The sequence below is a fragment of the Podarcis tiliguerta genome (assembly GCF_965153285.1).
Source record: "Podarcis tiliguerta genome assembly, chromosome: 1".
Lineage (NCBI taxonomy): Eukaryota > Metazoa > Chordata > Lepidosauria > Squamata > Lacertidae > Podarcis > Podarcis tiliguerta.
In genome coordinates this window covers 32,144,031-32,163,661 of record NC_139534.1, presented here as the reverse complement: position 1 = coordinate 32,163,661, position 19,631 = coordinate 32,144,031, and the positions used below count along the sequence as shown (strand labels likewise).

Genomic DNA, 19,631 nt, shown 5'->3' with positions numbered 1-19,631 from the left:
TTGTGGAGGATAAGGCTTTCCATAGCCACTAGTCATATTCATAACTGCAAGTTTATCTCCAGGAGCAGAAGCAGTTGTTGAAGACCATTGTGTGGGAACAGGTTATTACACTCATATTCTGCTTGTGGATTTCCCAGAGACTTCAGCTTGTCCACTGTGCAAACAGAATGCTGGACTAGATTGGCCTTTGGACTGATCTAACAGAAGTATTTTTAGGCTCATATGTCCTGAATCTAGACACTGCATCTGACATTTATAGCCTTCAAATATTGGAAGCTGCCCTTTGGTCTCTACTCATCTGTTTACTTTTGAATTCAATAGAATCTAACACAATGTGGAATTATGACATCCAGTCAGCATTTAAATCCAACCAACTTAATATTTATGGAATTCTTTCTGACAGTATGAATAAGAATTAGTTCATCTCTTTTATGAAATAATAGCACATTATTATGAAATTGGGGGTTCTCACAAGGTCTCTCCAGCAAATCCCTGTATGGTTCCTTTAGCAAAAAGGAGCACATTTGGTGCAATGAACTTTGAAACACCCCCCCCCCCAAATAAAAAAGTCTGTCTATTGATATGAGGAAAGGTTTGAAAGGGAGTATGTGAAAGCAGGAACTGAAGTCACCCATGTCTGCCAAGCTAACTTGAATCAAGCAATTCAGCTGGGGATTTGTCTTTTTTACAAAACCCCTATACAAACCATTTCTGCTGACCAAATGCATGCATTTCAGAGTTAGACAGTAGCAGACAGTAAGCTTGTCCTTTTCAAAGGGCTTAATTCAGAAAAAGAGAGGAGAAGGATTTTAAATTTCAGGCTGTAATACCGTGCACCCTTACTTGGGAGAAACCCCCACCGAACATAAATGGCATAGGACTAGAATCATAGAATCATAGAGTTGGAAGAGACCACAAGGGCCATCGAGTCCAACCCCCTGCCAAGCAGGAAGTCAACCTTCAGGAAATTGATCACACCTCGTAACATACTCCCAAAACAGAGTATAAGTTCCCAACTATCAGTTGCTGGAGCAACACAAGAAGCTTTCTCTACTTCTTTGGCCAAGGGACGGTACAGTTACCGTCCTATGCACTTTGTGAAGTGTGATTGAAATCTGTGCCAAAACTCTGACCACCGATCATGTATTGCGTCCTGTCAGATGCTTGTTTTTGCAATTCCAGACAGGCAAAGGCAGGAATGACATCCTGCTGTACAAGAAGTGGGCTGAAACTTGCCATAATGTAATTTAAGCTTGCCATAATGTAATTTGGTGCCTTTCATTCAGTTTGGGGTGGGAGTGGGGGGTTACAACAGGCGTAGTCTTGGTGCAAAGGAGAAGCTCAACAGCAAAACTCATCAAGTAAACAAATGGCTTTTTGCCAAGATCTTGAATTTTTACAGTGGTAATTTTCACAGCTTTCTCCACCAATAGAATTCAGTTTGGCCAACCTGTTAGCTCCACTTCCTAGTCAGAAAACAAAAGCACTGATCCCAGTGACACCTATAATGCTGATCACCCACATGTGGATCTTTCTCACACTCTTTACACCAATGAAATGTTAACTGCCTTTTCAAAAGAAAGCAAACCAAGTTTTGGCTTGTTTTCCCCCAATATATGTAACCTGACCTTCAGCTGACTGATTCAAACCATAACTTTCCTTGTTCCCTATTGCAGAGAGGAGGCACTTTCCAATAACGGTAGGGTGAACAACTATCACTCTTCTGCATTGGCATCCATCAGATAAAATGATTAAATCTACATCAGTCACTAAATGTAAAAGAAATAAAGTCACTGTAACAGAAGCCTGCTGTAAAAGTGCAATGCTTCTTGCATGACAAAAGAGTCCCTAGACTGTGCCTCAGAATTTGTTTTTGATAAATGGAAAGCAATGCCAAGATGTTTATCTAGCAGCAGCAAGACTATTACCCAGTGCCAATATTATATTCTGCTAACATCATCTGTTAAATTCTATTATCTGTTACAGACTCTCATTTTGGCCCTAAGTGCTTTGGCTAAGATTCTAAGCATAAATAAATTCCATCTAAGTCTGTAGGACCAACATCTATGCAGCCAGCAGTGGAAACAGGTTTTCCCATAGTGATCTCCTGTAGATCCATAATCTCCTGTGCAGCCAAAACCAATACACAGAGAAAGATAAGGGGGTCTTCTCCCTTTTTTTATCTTTCTGTGACAGTGGTGGTGCATCGCCACACACATACACCAGACACTCCATAGTCTGACAGGTGATTTTTGCGTGCATCCTGGGTCTGTGTCCCTGGCAGGAGCTGGTTTCACCAACCCCGATGTATAGACGCTACTCCACTGTGATAAACTTTGGGGTTTTGACAAGTAAAAAATAATAATAATTCAATTCTTCCTATAGCTCAGTGGAGCAGAACCAGGTGCATCTGCCCACATTTACTTTATGCAAGATTGGCGGCCATTAATAGAATAGTTGGAAGATGCACATTTTACATACATATAGCCAAGCATATAAAAGAGTGCATACAAACAGGATGTTTTTATCCTGTGATTGTTATGAAAATACTTTACTAGACTGAGCACTGGAGCAGGAAGGAAGTAGTTTTGTATTTTTGTTAAATATATAGAGAAGCAAAGAAGCATATTGGATGTTGTATTATTTTCAGGGAGATACGGGTGAAGTCTAAATCAGGAAGAGCGATTTGAGGGGGAACTGATCTAAACATCCAGCCTACTATTCAGAGACATCATTCTGCAGAGAGGAAAAAGAATTACAACCATTTTGCCATTCAGTGCAGTAAAGCCAGTGCCTTCAATATTAAGAGAGCGAGCAGCATAGTTCCATTATGAAACACAAAGAAGACATGAATCTAAATTAACACAAAATACTACTGAAGCATCTATGCAATACATTGCTATGAAACAGTTTTATCTAGACACAGGATTATTTATATATATTTGTGTCATAGTCACAATATTATATTTTGTATCATTTATTTTTCCGTACATTTAGTACTAAAAGCCTTCCCCAAATATATTATTTCTTCAGCACACATATGCCTGTATAGGAAGGAGAGGGAGAGATGAGCCGAGGATACATTTAGGAGATGTTAAGATGGAGAAGAGAAAATTAAAAGAGCATAATTGGGAATAGGAACATTATCACACAGAGCCCTTCAGAACAAGACTACCTTGATTTTGCAGTGGCGCTTAATTAGCAACAGTTTGCAACTAGAGGGAAATTAGTACTCGGCATAGTTTAACTCAGTCCTGATTGTGCAAATAGTAGATATTTTGGAAGCTCAAGTGGTTTACTTTTCAAAAGAGGTTCTTCTATAGTGCTGGATTTGATCGGAGGCAGGCAGAGATGCTCTCCCTGTCTCTTTGCAACAGTGAAGCCCACTTTATGGCTCCGTTCCGGGCCAAACTAGAAGATGCAATTAATGTGTGAATGCATTTCATATATGTTTTAAACAAATAATAGCAGTGTGAGGGGGGCAGGGGGCAAACCTGATTGGGATTGGGAATGGGGCATGTGAAAAGGGGTGGGGGCTAAACATTTTCCCTGTACCATGGTCCCAATTTCCAAGCTGCTATTTGTCACAAGAGGAAAGCTACCATTGTCACCAATGCCAGCTTCATACCCAAGGCAAATAGTTGTTTGAGGGGTAATTTTTTCATCAGGACCATGATGTGGGAGAAATAGCTAATCCTTCCCCATGTACCAAGGTTCTAGTCAGTTTCCTACTGTGCTGCTATTTAATTCTTTTTTTAAAGAAAAAGACTTGTGGAAAACATCTACAAGTCATCTAGTTTGGTCCTTAGACAATCCATGAAACTGTGGTTTGGAAGATCAGAATGACTTGTGGGCTTCTGCACACTCATCTCCCTTCTTGAACACTGGTTTGCAGTGTTCCAATTCTGGTTTGGACAGAAAGCACTAACCATAGTTTTGGGTGCCATAACAACCTGTAACACCAAATAGCAAACTAAAAGTGTAACTCTATGCAAGAAACACTAATTTCCAATTATCCAAACTATAGGAGCTGGTGCTTTAGTTACTGGTTCTTTTTTTCCTTTTACTGATAAATACCACTACTTTGCTGTTTTTTAAAGGGGGGTGGGGTGGGGTAGGAACCGACTAAGGGATCATTCATCACTAATGCTACGCCATGTCTAAACAAACCAATTAGTGACAGAAGTCCACAAGAAAGCAGCTTTGCAGGGAACCTTTGCTGAAAAGGACTTCCTCATAAGTAAACATTATAGAAGGCTCTGTCGTCATGTAACAAACATTATTAAGTGCTGCATGGACTCATCATTTTAATTCTACTTCTGGCTGATTACAGAAAAACACTGTCTCAGCAGTGCTAAAAGGTCCTAGTGTAAAAACAACCACTGATTTCAACTGATTTCAAAGCAGATCAGGCTCTATTGGTAGATCTCTCTGGGTGATGACTGACTTTTTTAGCAACAAAATAAATTCTTTACACATACACAATTATTCTGTTGAAATGAAGAAGAAAACCAGTAGTAGTGGTGCCTGGGTGCAGGGGTGGGTAACCAAGAGTGAATTTTTGTATGGAAGAAATGTGAGCCCAGTTCAATTCTGGCACTCAGACTTATTTAGCTCCGATTTCTTTAATTCTAAGGGGATATTTTGCACATGGTTCTGGTCAGTGGATCTTGGGGTCCTAGTAAAAAACCAAAGCAAATCTCAAGTCTGCCAAACCCTGGACTAGAGGAAACAAATAAAGTTAACACTGCAGCATTCTTTCTGTATGCATGGTGTATACAGATATGTATCTCCAAGGCATGCAGGATCCCCAGATTTTCAGCTCCTTTCTTATATGGCTCACCTCCTTAGTATTCTATTAATATTCTCAGTGTACCTTTGAGGCACAGCATTAACAGGCAGGTAGGCTGCTTGGTAGGCACATTAATTGCCATCAGAAAGGGTTGCTGTGGACTGTGATTGTTATAATGCTTGTCTCCTGCTGCTGATTGAAGCTGGCAATAATGTTAAGTAGGAATTACTTTTCTTGGATCTGAGATGAGAATTAAGAGTTTGATTCCTGCCACCTCCATAAATACACCCACCTTTGGGTGCAGCTGGAACCCTGCATTGTGAAACTGTTGGTCTTTAAACTAAAATATGCAACATCACCAAAAACAGCCTTTTTAGTACTGAGCGATTGGCAGGCAGCCAACATAACTTCAAGTTAAAAAAACTAGATCCAGGAAATTATAGACCTGTCAGCCTAAATTCTGTTTCGTCAGAGTTGCTGAAGAGCATTATTAAGGCTAGAAGCGGAATCTTATATATATCTCCTCAAAAATAAATCGCATGGAATTCCATGGAATTTCTTGCAGAAAAGGGGGTGCTGGAGCATACCTAAAACAAACCGGGGGGGGGGGGGGCTCTTATCTCATTCAACGCAATCACTGCAAGGCAGGAAGGATAGTAGATAGTTGATGCAGCCCCAACTTGAGAAATATATAATGTACAATTTTACGTGCAGTTGCCTGTGGGTTCCAGGGGTGGGGTACTCAGGCTTCCATACCCCAATAGTTCTCAGGTGAACACTTGGCAGAGGCAAGTTTGTTCATGAATAGCTTCCCTTTTATTAGAAATAAGCTAACACACACAAAATACAGACATCTCGTAGCAAGGCAGAGCAGCTCATAAACATTTCCTTCCCCTCCAGCGTAGGTATAGAGACATACAACAAATGAGACACACCCAGCAGGACTCAATCACCCCAGGCAAGTAGCCGAGGTTTCATTACAGGCCCTTTAAAGCAGGGAGGAGGAACCTGTGGCCTGACTGATGTAGCTGGGCTCCAGCTTCTATCAGCCCCAGCCAGCATGGCCAATGGTCAGGAGCAACGGGAGTTGGGATTCAGCAAAGTCGAGAGCTGCAGACTTCTCACCCCTGCCTTAAAGATAGTGCCATGAAGGTTGAACGCCACCCTGAATCTCTGCCGAGTGGTAGCAAGATTGTAGGGGGTTCCAAGTGCTCGCCCAGGGTTATGTTTCTGTTGGGGAAATTGAGGCGTGGAGGAAGCTAGTGTCTTTAAGAAATATGGTTTATTTCACGCATATTTACACCTAAAGTCTTCAGTGGAGAGGGCAAAGAACATTATACAGTGGTACCTCGGGTTAAGTACTTAACTTGTTCCAGAGGTCCGTTCTTAACCTGAAACTGTTCTTAACCTGAAGTACCACTTTAGCTAATGGGGCCTCCCACTGCCACTGGAGCACGATTTCTGTTCTCATCCTGAAGCAAAATTCTTAACCCGAGGTACTATTTCTGGGTTAGCGGAGTCTGTAACCTGAAGCGTATGTAACCTGAGGTACCACTGTATGTGAAGTGTGTCTCTCACTGCCCCTCTCATAGTGTCAGCAAGCTCAGATCAAAAGCAACAATCAATCATGGCTCGCTGTCTCTCAGTGCAGCCTCCTTCAGCCAGCACTGCATAGAGTTCTGCCTACTTTTTGTTCCCAGAACACTTTTATATTTCAAAAAGGACATATTTTTCTATGACATCACGCCTCCCTTTCCACCATCATCCTGGCAACCTCCCAAATCTCCTGTCTCTGCCCACTCCTCAGCTCAGGGGATGGATAACTTTTTGCACTGTCAATTGCCCTTAAGGGCCCAGTACCTGGCTCCCCATTATTTCTCAATGGCTCTGCATTTAGCTAGCCCAGTCTGGCTGGTGTGCATAAGCTAACATATGAATTTCTTGTCTGGCACAGGTCTGCAGCTTGCATTTCCCCCTCATATGCCAAATATTATCTACATACTACAGTTTGTTAATTTCTACCATTCACTAACAGACTCTGGTACCCTAGATTTATCACATTATTCCTTTCTTATACATTCAATATACCCCAGTGTGAAGTATTAAACCTCCCATCCTCTTTTGACAGGCCTAAAACAGAATTGCATGGCATTGTAGCACTATAGTAGTGAGGTGGCTTGGGGGCTATGGGCAGCCAGCTGCTCAACCAACCAACCCACCCACCAAAAACTGAACAGATTACAGTAGGGGTGGAGAACTCTTATGCATGGCATACATGTTTATTCATAATTGCAAGAACCACCTTTTCCTTTATCTTGCTCCTTTTATCCTGATGATGCAGACATCATCCGGCGCCTGTCTCTCCCCAGCTGTGTGCCCTTTGCTGAATCTGCTTGTCAATCTTGTCACACACCCCAATACACAATCCGTTTTCAATCTAACCCAGATGAGTATATAGGAAAAGCAGTGAGCCAGTGTACAGTTAGGTGGTCAGAGCATACATGATGCCCTGATCTTTAGTATTCCACAACTTGGAGAACAGTAGGATTGGAGCTGAAAGATCAGGAAAAAGTTTAAGTGCATAGAGGCTAAGTTTTAAGCAAATACAGTGGTGCCTCGGGTTACATACACATACTACTGTACAAGATAAAGGACATTCATTTGCTGTGTACATGATGTGGAAGTTATAGCGGACACCTTAAAGGACAATTTCTATGCTTTTTGGTGCATTAGTCAGTGTAAGTTAGTAAGCCTCAACTCCTCTTAGATGGAAGGCTTTTTTTACCCTACTTAATAATAGGAACTAGGGTGTGTGCACGAAAAATGTTAACTTTATTAGAGCTCTAAAAAAAAAAGTTTTATATTTCACTTTAATATGCATGTGGGTTTTTTTAACTGGTTATCTCAGAAATCAGTTTACATCCATCCTGCAGAGCAGGCTGTTTTTATTGTTATACCTATATTATACCTATATGTCTACGGATCAGGAAGTGTACTAGGCATATAATATAGTCCATTACTGTTATCCCCACATGTTGCTCTGTGAGAGAATACTAAAGCTGAGACAAAGTTGCGTATAACAACCCCAGAATGCAATCAAATGTTATCACAGGCTTCAAATCAAAAGACCACAGCAGAGATCTCAAAGAGATGAGCAGCAGATCATCAGAGAAAGTGAGCCATACAATTCCAAGTGAAATTGTGGCAGCTCCTCTCTCATAAAAATGTACACATGCACTAGCACATTCCATGCAAGCAACATGTATAGCATCTCTCCCTTCCCACTTACTGCCTTCCACTGCAGCTGTCTTCTAACTCTGGTGACAGGCTTTTTTTTCCCTTTTGGGAAGCAGCTTCCATCTGGGAAGTGTCAGTCTGACAATTAGCATGTGCTGAGTAACTTGCTCTTAAATTAAATGACTGACTAAACTGGGAACTTTGAAGCCTCACAACTTCAGGAATGCTGAATGGATTTTCACCAAGCCAATGATTCCTGTGTAGTTCTTTAAGTTTAGATATCATCATAATTTCCTGAAGTATGACCAGAGAACAGATTTTCTCTTGCAAATGTAACATACTGATTTGATGATGGAACAGAATTTTATAATGATGCTGGGAAAACCTGGTGCCTCAGTTATGCACCCACTCCCACAGATGTAAGAGAGCTACATGTCATATAGCACCTATGCACATCAGAATTCAAATATTTGTAATGGAAAATGTATGAAGGTAAGGCTACTACGCCAGGATGCACAGGTTATCTTGCTCACATAACACACTTTCCACTGTGTACCCATGTGGATGCCATTATTATTATTATTATTATTATTATTATTATTATCCATTCTTCACTCTAAGGTCCCAGGATTTCACAGCTGCTTAGTTTTAATTCTGCTGATTGTATTCATTTTATTGTTCGGTTTTTTGATGCCGTTTTAATTTGTAACTGCTAGGAAATTCTGGATACACATAAGTATATAAATATTTTAAAATAAGTAAATAATAAATAAGTCTGAACAAAGCCTATGAGAACTTAAATAAAGCAGCAACAGTAAAACCAACCACATCTATTGCCTTGTTTATTTGTTTTTATTTGTGGGGCAGAATATCTTCCAAAACAGAACTTTCCCCCTAGAGCTTTTTCTTCCCTGTGGAAAATTTTCCTACCCATAAGTTCATTAGTAACAGGGAATGGATGCCAACTGCAAATACAGTACTAAGCAAGTAAAGTAAGCATGCTAAATTAGATCACTCTCTTGGGCACTAGTAAAATTTCTGATGCAAACTGAAAATTATACTATGCAAATTACCCCAGTTCGAAAATTTTCAGGAAACCTACATCACTGACCACCACAAAGGTCGAGAAATGTCCATCTGTTGAACATGCTGAACATTTGGAGCAAGAAACTGTTGCATCAAATATAAATTACAGTCCAAATCTTACTCTTTATTTGCTCAGAAATACAGTGAAGCAGCAGCCATTTTATCACAACCCACCAACCCAAAACCATTCTGTTCTTATTTTTAAATCAAACTGCAAAATTATGAACAACTTACACACATTTAAACAGAATTTTCACTGATTTAAAACAAACATACTTCCATGAGGAAATACTGTATGTTCATTCCACGTACAGTATTCAAGGCACCTTCAAAAGAAATATCTGTTACAATTTAATTTAGAAGTTTAAACATTTTTGAACTTTCCATAAGCTTTGTTGAAACAACTATGGAATATTCTGCAATATGCTGACAGATAACTGCCCACTGCAAATTGGCACAGGATCTTTACAAGTGACTGTATGCTGCCTTGGTTATTATATTCATACTTTTACATAAAAGTTAGCTTAGCTTCACACCCAAAAGAAGATGTTTCTAATCATGTAACAAGCTTTTATTTGTGTGCAATAGCATCAGCCCAGGGCATGAGCACAATAGTGTATTATACAAAAATTGGACTCAATCCAGAAGTGGTTACACATTAAAGCTGTAATTAGGCCTGAAGGTCTTTAGCTGGAAGTTTACGATGTAACATCAGCAGCACTAAATGAAATTATAGCCAACCAACAAAATTGAGGATGGAGACCCAGGGAGTCGGGAAGGGAGGAATCCTATCACATTAACACTCTTATCCTAAAATCATTACTTGTAAGCTAGCCCAATTTATTTCAATAGGACTTAGTTCCATATAATATGTTTAGGGCTGGGTATTAGACGCAGAGTCCACTATAAAAATTTCAATGCAGCAGTCTGAGTCGCCTACAATAGTTATGAATGGGAAAAGTGATAACCATGTGAAACTTTTCTAAAGTTATCACACTTATACTAGAACATTAATCAGCTATAAAGCCAAGCTCCTTATTCTGAGAGCAGGAAACCAATCCATGCTTTTTGTATATTGCATCTCTAAACAAACCCCAATTATAGTTCTTTTTTCTTAATCACCTACAGCACAATATTTCAGAAACTCTTGGAAATGGATGTGCCACAGAAAGTGAAGCTTCACAGAGCTTCTACGTTATCAAATTCCATTTTGCTCCTAGATTGTCGTGTGGTATGTAATCTTGAAGACTGTCAGTGATCCAGGAACTGATTTTTTTTGTTCTGTTCTTGCCCTCAGAAACTGTGAGAGAAAAGTTTCACAAGCTGTGTTTAGTGTTAAAGTAGCCATTTGGAATGTCTCCTAAGGAAAATTACAGAGCAGTCCTACACTTCCATTACGCCCGGGGTGGTATATATGCCTCTACGCCTGCAAAACGATGACCACATTCTTATACATGATTAGCCCAGGCATAGAGAGGAACACACATAAAATACAAAAATGTTTTTTTAAAAGAAGACCAGCAGGCATCCATCATCACTGGAAACACCACCAGTGTCTAACAATCATGCCCACATGCAGAGGGATGCAATGAACTCACCTCTGGGACATGCTCCCAGCACACAAACATCTCACCACAACATACAGAATACCAAAGCAAACCCAATCCATCAGCACGGGCAACAACATTGGCAAAGCTAGGCTCCAGGGATCCCTCTAGGTTGCAGCTTGAATCCCCTTGTAGTACTCACAACCACTGTTTTGGAGTACAAAACGCAAAGGGGAAGGGGAAAAAACCCTGCAATTCAGCACCCACACAGCTCCCAGGATAGGATGCCTCCAGAAAGCACACAGAGCACTCCTGGGACAAAGGGTCAAGGGCCACCCAGGAAAGGAAAAAAAATATTTTGCCAACCAGATAAGAGGATGAGCCAGGACATGCTGAAGTCAATGGGGATTTTTTTATAATTTTTTTGCACCATCCAAAGGAGTGTGGTCATGGACTGAAGGATAATAGAATATGGCATAAGCATTCTCCTGTCCTATGCCACATAACCTCTGCCCATGACTCTACTCCAGATCAGCCATTCCGCCGATGTCTTCAATGGTGGATTGGCTCCACCAGCAGCATGTTCAACTAGTGTTTCTGTGGTATTCAGTCAGCAGATCTATCATGGCAGCAGTGGTTTGGTCATCCTCCAGTGTGGAAGGACTTTCACCAAATCACACAACTCCAGATCTCAAGTACAGGACTGCACCATTATTTAGGGCTGCCATACACCAGGAATGGGATTTCAAAGGCAGAAGTGACGTCCGGGGGGGGGGGGTGCAGCGGTTTGTTCTGGATCGAAAAATTGTTCATCAACTTTGGGGTTTGTCTAAAAAAAGCTCAACAACTTTTGAGGTGTCACAAAATATGGCAACCTTACTCACTGGCAGTTTCTTACAATAGCATCTTACTCTCTTCCAACTTTTCAGTATCAGCGCTGATCACAGCTGCAACACAAATCTGAAGTTCTTAAGGTACTTTTATCAAATATTTAGGCAAGCAGGTGCCTGGGATTCTTCCAGCCTGGAGTGGTTAGTGCATAACAATTACATTACTGCAGGAGAAAGGCATAAGTGCCAAGTTAAAACCCTGTGCCATAAACACACAGCGTAGCCTCCAACATTCCAGAAATGAGAAGCGGGACGTTATTGTATACTTGTAACACACCCTATTCTGACCCAAGCTCTCCTCCCTATTGCACATTGCTGAAGGCTCTTTCTTGTCTCCTGCATTTCCGTTTTTAAAGCTTGTGAATGTTTAATGTTTAATCTCACAATGGATGTGGTTCTATTTAGTATAGCATAGCTGAACCTCAGTCACAACTAGCAACAGCTAACATCTCAATAGGATTGAAGGGGAAAATCATCAAGAGGATTGAAAGAAAGCAGTACACTGGCATTTTGTATTTAGACAATCAAGAAAGAATCAGCATTGCTGCAGTCTGGAGGCAATCATATGATTTAAAAACAAAGAGGATGTTATATGAGAATAATAACTGCTCTATAACAACTACTAAATATTTTGGAAAGTTGTTTGTTCACGATACATTTAGACATTTCTTAAGATAGATAACTAAGTTTTACACGATGGTTCTTGAGTTCAAGGAGCAGATTTTAGTCTATGTTTTTATACAAATGGATGTCATTTTGAACCAAGATGGCAGACTGAAGCTTTCAAAACTGCACTGATTTTTTGGTTTCTTGGAATTCTCGAGAAACACTGGGTATGAAGCTGCTAGTGTTATCCTAGGCTCCCCTGTTTGGTCAACATGGCCTCAAAGGGAACAGAAGCTATGTCAGTTGTGGTGGAGTGTTGTAATTCCCCTCCCACTGGAGTCAAGAAGAAGGAAAATGAAAAAACCTGCCACCCTGCCCCACTGTCACCACAACTATGAAGGCAGTGGAATATTCTGCACCACCAATATTGGTTCTACACCCTACTCACTTATTAGCTTTAGAGATGAGAAGACGGTAACTGCAAAAACAGCATATCCTCAACTGTATGAATAGGTAAAGGGACCCCTGACCATTAGGTCCAGTCGTGACCAACACTGGAGTTGCACGCTCATCTCACTCTATAGGCCGAGGGAGCCGGCATTTGTCTGCAGACCGCTTCCGGGTCATGTGGCCAGCATGACTAAGCCGCTTCTGGCGAACCAGAGCAGCACACGGAAACACCGTTTACCTTCCCGCCGGAGCGGTACCTATTTTTCTATTTGCACTTTGACGTGCTTTCAAACTGCTAGGTTGGCAAGAGCAGGGACCGAGCAATGGGAGCTCACCCCGTCACAGGGATTCGAACCGCCAACCTTCTGATCGGCAAGTCCTAGGCTCTGTGGTTTAACCCACAGCGCCACCCACATCCCTACTGTATGAATGCATTAACATTAACATTATTTAATGGCATTCCCAAACCCTCCACCACAACCCCACCAAAAATAAAATAAAGACAGCAGTTAATCAGGAACAGGAAACACAATAGGAACTGTCTCAAGCAATAGGCACAATATGATGTGGGAATTCTACATAACATTCTTTGTACTGTATTATCTCCTCTGGAATAGCTACCCACCCTTTGCTTCCATAGCCATAGAGAAGAACCTCTGCTTCACTCAGAAATATAAATGGAGAAGCCCGAGTTTGGGATGGGAAATCCACCATTTCACCACAAGAGTGAAAAAGAGTACCCAATGTGACACCTGATTACAAGTTCGGTATCCGAAGCAAGCACCCCCTCCATTCCGATTAAAAAGCAGCCATGCAAAGGTCACGCAGACAGCTATGGGGAAAGTCCAGAAAATGAACTTTAATTACCACTTTCTTTGTTCCCCATCCCCTCCCCCCCACACTCATCCTGCATGCATTGCAAGGGGTTGCCCTAGATGACCCTTGGGGTCCCTACAGTTCTAACAATCGTTCTTTTTTTAAAAAAACCAAAACACTGAAAAGGTGGAGCCTTTTCTGGCGGGAAATGAGGAGCCCACACGTGCGTGTGCTTGCGCGCCCGCGCAGAAAGAACAGCGCAAGGGTTGCCATCCTATGATCATGCGCTGCGTCTTGAGGGCCATCCCCACAGTCACCAGTGGCCACAGGATCCGCCTGCGCGTTTACTCCTTCCTCACCCAGTTTTTATTTTATTTTTATCACGGCTATCTTTCCCTTCCTGGTACCACATAATAATTCCACTTCCACGACCACCACCCCGGGAAGTCCCAACAGTTATACACACCCAACGGCCGCCCCCCCTGCAAAACGCCAGCCTGGCCTGAAGGAACCGCAGCCTCCCCTTCTTCCACTCCGCCGGGTCTCCTCACAGCATCAGTAACCTTAGCAACCTCAGGCCTCCCCTCCATTGGCCGGTTTGACGCGAGCCGGCGGCCAATGGCGACCCCTCCCGAGGCTCGCTGCTCCAATCGGGGCGAGGCGCAGGGCAGGGCGCCTTGTTGACGTCTAGCTCCGAGAAGGGAGGAGGAGAAGCGAAGGGGCGGGAAGAAGCGGGAGCAGAGAGCCTGCGAGGAGGGAGGAGGAGGAGGAAGAGGAGGAGGAGGAGGACTCCTCTGTGCTGCTCGGCGGTGGCACATTAGCAGCACGATCATGGACACCCCGGGGTAGGGGCCCTTCCCGGCGGGGTGGCTGCGGCCCCTCCGCGCAAGCCGAGACCCAGCGCCGGCGGGGCGCCCCCCTCCCAGCCCAGCCCGCTCCGTCTGAACGCGGTGAGTGGAGGTATCTCAGCCGCTCTGTCTCCGAGGGAAGGAGGGAGGGAGGCAAGGCAGCTCAGCACCCAGCGCTGCGGCGGGTGCAGAAAAAGAGGGGCACAGAAAGGAGCAACCTGTGTTGGGGGGGGGGGAATCTTCCTGGGTTGGATGAAGGGAGCGAGGAAGGAAATCTTCACTCCCCGGACCTTTCCCCCAGCCACCTTCCCCTTGTTCTTCTTAAGCTTCTTTCAAAACTCTCCCTCCTTCGCCTCTTCCCTGCCTTACCTGCTTCCTCTCCAGCCTGCCTGAGCTCAGATCTCCTGCTCGAAAATGGTTTTGCTCTGCTCTTTTTTTGCCTCCTGCTCGCCTCTCCCTTCCCATCTTACTCTGTCCCCTTTACGAAGATCTGCTTTTTGATTTTTATTCCCCCCCAGCACCCCCTCTCTCACACACACCAGATTTGCCAAGCTCCATAATTAGTCCCTCCCTTGGTAAAAATGTGTTTCCTCTGCTTTGTTTGGCTCTGCTTAAACTGCCTATCCCTTCCTTGCTTATTCAGCCCCTTTAATGTCCTTAAAAACATCGCTGCTGCTCAGTTTTTCTCCTTTCCTTCATCGCCTCCTCCAAAGATCCACTCATTTACCCTCTAAGTAACCTTTCCCGTTGGTTCTCATCCTTTCCCTCTAAACACCTCTGCCCTGCTTGTGGTTCCATCCTAAAACATGAGTCTTTCGATTACTCTTCCCTCCTCCTGTCCCCAGAGTGTCCTTTTCTTTCTCCCCATCAGTTTCCCTTCCTGCTCAACCGACTCCACCTAAATACCCTGCTTTCTCATGTTAACAACTTCCCTTATGGAAATTCCTTCCTCTTTATTACTGATCTCCTTTGCCCTTCCTTGCATAATTAGGCTTCCCATGAATCTACCTTCCTGTATGATTCCACATTAATATCTGCCCCCTCAAATACCTATCCCCATCAAGTGTCTTTTGCTTAATCTCAGTTTTACCCCTTTGCCCTGAGAATGTTTTTCCCCTCCAGTATCGCAAAATATCCCCTAAAAGCACTCTCAATACATTCTTATTCCCTTTTCTTAACCTCATTTCTTGCTTTCTAAAACCTTTGCATTTCCCTCATTAATAGACGATTATTTCCTTAAATAGCTTCCCTTTTTAGTTCTGGCCTCTTCTCAGAGTGAATGTCCTCTGGTTCCTATAAAGCTTTTTATACTCTATTTTACAAGTAATACTGCTTTTCAGTATTCCCCCCCCTCCCCTGTACTTTTTCATTCACTGAGCCCCAGTAAAACCCCACGCCCTTGTCTGCTTGAGTATAAGCCCCTTCAATCCTCCCCTGCCTTTTGCATGTCCTTTAAACCCTTACAATTCCCTGCCCATTCCCTCATCTTTGCTTGAATTCCCCATGTTCTCTTGGTATAAATTTCTTCCTGCTTCTTCAGCCTCTTGTCTTTAAAAGCGGGGAGGGACAACAACGTCCTATCCCCTTCCTCTTGTTTCCCTGGTTAACCAGCTGCTTCCAAACCCCCCCCCCCTTTCTCTTCCTGGCCCTCTAAATCCTTCCCTCTTAACCTGCAGTCTCCCCTCACTCGACCTCGCCCCCATCTTGTATTTTCTCCCATTTGCTTGTTAGAGCCACATGCAACCAGGCTCGAGTAGCGAAGCCAGAAAATGTCTGTAGCTCTCGTGCTTTCTCTTTCTCTCTCTTTCTCTTTGCCCTGGGTTTCCTCAGTAGGGGACCCCCAACTACTGTCCCTCTGCAGTCACCCTGTAGGGAGAGAAGGAGGGGGCAGCAGCGGCAGTGACTGCTTGGTTTTGGCTGCGTGTTTGAGGAGTGCGACAGACGGTGGTGGTGGTGGTGTGTGGACGGAAGCTGCTGGCGCTCTGGGCGAATGAGAAGGCAGGTGTGTGCCTGTGTGTGGGAGGGGGACACGTTGTTTGTTCCTGGAGCATTTAGATAGTGCAGGAATGCATGGAATGCCTCGGAAGCCCGCTGCAACAGATCGCTTCTTGCCCAGCTCTCTGAACAGCCAAAGGTCACTGGACCATCTCTTGAACAGCAAAAGGGAAAAAGCCCGTTCCTGCCGCCTTGCTGCAGAGAGAGAAGAAGCAGTAGCCGTGCTGCATGCTTTGAGCATGGCATTACACAGGATCAGAGTCTAGTCAGATTCCTCCCCTTGAAGGCTACTTTTGATGGCCCTTCTAATGACTGTTGGTTTGACCTATCCCTGTCGAGCAAGGCAAGGGCTTGCCTTACCCCCTCTCTTTCAAACGTATTTTGTGCCAAGTTATGATTCAGACGTCATTCAGTTCAGTACTGTAGCATTTTGGTACATGACTCAAAGCAGAGCTATGGAAACTGAGGGAAGCCCTGCAGAAAACCGGCTGAGGACCAGAGAAAAAAATGTATTAAAGCTGTGTGGCATTATAGGAAGAGTTTTACAACATATTCCACTCCCCATTATATTCAGTGCATGAAACTATAATCTAGAGATGTTTTCATATGGAGCATTAGAGGGATAACTGTTTCTTATCAATAGTGAGCTTCATGTACACCCCTATAATGCCAATCAGATTAAGGAACAGAGAGGCAAGTGTTTTACTAGAGATGGGGCAGAGAGGACTGTCTGGTACTGTTAAATTACTGGGCGTGTCAATTACCATTTCGAACAACACAGAATGGCAGCAGGGCATAACAATTGCCAGCATGTCTTTCCCCAGATTTATGTCTCGTAGTACCATGTATTAGGTCTATTCATCTATTGAAGCTGCCAAAACCGCTTAACTTGATATTTGTGAGGAGGGGGCTTGGAGTGGGGTGGGGGTGGGGAAGGGAGACAAAACAACATGTTGAAAAGTTTGGGGCACAATGGTTCAGCCATAGGTTAAAGGGAATAATGTACGTGTCTGAACATGATTTAAAAGTAGTTGTTTTCTGTTTCATTTTTCCCCCTCTGCCAGATGAAAGGAAATAATTACCATCCTTAGGTTAAGAAGAAATTGTAGTGGTAGCTGCCAAAGCAAGTCCCAGAGCATTTCGCATAGTTGGCTGTTCTGACATGTTTGGGGCAGTTATTCAAAATAAGAGATGGTGGCTTGGCTATTACTTTTAATTGAAAGGTGCCTGCACAAGAGCATTTTAAAAACTGTAATATACCTTGCTTCAAAACAGATATTGCTGTTGCCCTGATGAAATGCTTTATATTCAAAGGCGTCTGCCGTCTTGTATGCTGAATGCTATTTTATGAGTGATGATATGTGCTTTTTTTAACTGTAAAACATACTTTTGAGTTTCAGTGAAATTTAAAACACGCACACACATCCCTAATGTATTTATTGTAAGCAGTATCCTATGCATCCTTGACTGTCACTATCCCCACTACTGTTAAATACAGCAATGTGTACAGTCAAAACTGGAGTGCTCTTGGGAGAGTCCTAGGCACCTAATGCTTTATACATTTTGCATCGACATTGTGCTTCTGAAGGCTTGCTTGAATTACCATGTTTGGATGGAGTTTTGTAATCGTTACATAGAATTATTGTGAACCAAATGACTTATCAGACAGCCCAGTTTTCCTTTCTGAGTAAAGGAAGCTGGGTGATATTAAAATAGGATAAAATGCATTTTGAAGATTTCTTATGCAACAGTAATTACCAGTATACTTAGGCACTGCAACTGCTTGATAAATACCTATATTCGTATACCTAACTCACTCCCAAATGATATTGGCTCCTCTGAACTTCCTTTACTCATCCTCTGGTGCTTCAGCCGTTTCAGAGCCAGCAAATTCCAAGCTCCCTCCCAAACTTGCTCATCTGCAACCATTCCTAGAATCATCAGAACCCGCTATGTCTCCACCCATTCTCACTGTCTGATTTTGGCACTAGAGTAGCCTCAAATTCTTTCCCCCACCCCTTCCACCTCAGTGCTTTGGTGACACCAGCTGTTTTCTCACAGCTACAAGCTTTACCTTTTTCTAGATATTACTCCTTTTGCCACCAACCTATTGCACAGCTATAGAGGATATTTCACCAGGGTGTTTCATTTTAAGTGGCAATCTCTCTCTTTTGTTTAGGTACTGTGTTTCAGATAATAAAGTGAATTCCTGATCTCATGACATATAAAGTATAGCATCTCCTCAAGAATGATTGAATGAAGTGATTTCATATTGTAAGAGCAATCCAATAAGATATTTTCTGCACTGAGAGGTGAAACACATTCTGAGGGAATTGCTGTAGAAGCCTGTGGTGTGAGAAGCCAGTCTCTTTATTTTAAATGTCTTAATTATCATAATAGATCTTCATACTTATAGGCTTAATAAACCCAATAGCCATCACTAAGGTTTTTTGTCCTGCCAGGATATCATTGTTCGCATATTCTGAGTGTAGTGCAACCAGCTGTTGAATCAAAGGGCAAAAGTGTTCATGGCGTGGAGGGGCAGGCGGTGGGGGGGGGGGGAGTGAGGAGACTGGAAAGGACAAAACAGAATATTCTCTTTTGTCTGACCCACTTCTCTTTTGTTTGACCTCTTGCCAGTATTACAGAACTTTTAAAAAGATAACTGTGCTACCTGGATTATTTGTAATGCAGTAAGCCTGCAATTTATGCACATTTACCTGTGTGCATTCAGCTTTATGCACTTGGCAAGAATATTGGAAAGGGGCAGGCATCTGGGAAAAAAGACTTTGGCAGTCCTACCTGCCATTGAACTCAATGTGCTTTAGCTTTAGGTGCAATTGCTGGAACGTAACCCCTGTAAATTGCAGGATTGCTGTATTGATTTTTTAAGATTATATATACTGAAATATATATGTGCCATTTTTTTTTTAAAGGGTACATTTTCATATGCAGACCAGTTGACCCAATGCATTTTTACTAGGTGGTCTAATGCAAGGATAGGGATTCTTACCCATCTCTGCAGAATCTTGACCTCATTTTCAGCCTCTCAGGAAAAATAAGGCAAATCTTGTCAATAGCTAGATTTGCCCTACATAATACATTTGTAGACTTGCTGCTCAAGAGTGGCCTTTCTGGAGGTACATGCAGTGACAGCTGTTCCTTCAAGACTCTGAGGGATATGATCTACACCTCCAGTTTGGAAACTTGGCAACAGGTTGTAATAGCTTCCCAAGAACAGTTGTGATGTGGCTAACAACTTCAAACAATTATTAGTAATAAATAAATGTTTATGGCCCTTTCCAGCATATTTGTGGAACCATCTAAGGCCTGCCCAAAAACCATGAAAGGTGGAAGTGGGGAT

At 42.8% G+C, this 19,631-nt stretch overlaps 2 protein-coding genes across 20 annotated transcripts in view; one reads left to right on the top strand and one right to left on the bottom strand.

Annotated features, from left to right (window-relative positions):
* CCDC148 (coiled-coil domain containing 148) overlaps positions 1-14,666 on the bottom strand; it is a gene marked incomplete at its 5' end in the record, with an annotated part of 101,934 nt that extends 87,268 nt beyond the window's left edge. Inside the window, 3 exons of one of the 5 annotated variants that reach the window (XM_083408834.1) lie at positions 9,392-9,441; positions 10,242-10,415; positions 13,891-13,973. Coding sequence is in view for 3 of the 5 variants with exons in the window: in XM_083408831.1 (XP_083264957.1) it covers positions 13,891-14,257 (367 nt within the window). Of the gene's footprint in view, positions 1-9,391; positions 9,442-10,241; positions 10,416-13,360; positions 13,417-13,890; positions 14,258-14,641 lie in introns of those variants that run through there. The other 4 variants (XM_083408833.1, XM_083408835.1, XM_083408831.1 and 1 more) reach the window with 4 other exon arrangements.
* Positions 14,068-19,631, top strand: part of PKP4 (plakophilin 4) — an 89,564-nt gene continuing 84,000 nt past the window's right edge. For 12 of the 15 annotated variants that reach the window (XM_083406345.1, XM_083406343.1, XM_083406340.1 and 9 more), the window contains exon 1: positions 14,068-14,374. The gene's annotated coding sequence lies outside the window, so the exon portion shown is untranslated. Of the gene's footprint in view, positions 14,385-19,631 lie in introns of all 15 variants that reach the window. The other 3 variants (XM_083406348.1, XM_083406341.1, XM_083406346.1) reach the window with 3 other exon arrangements.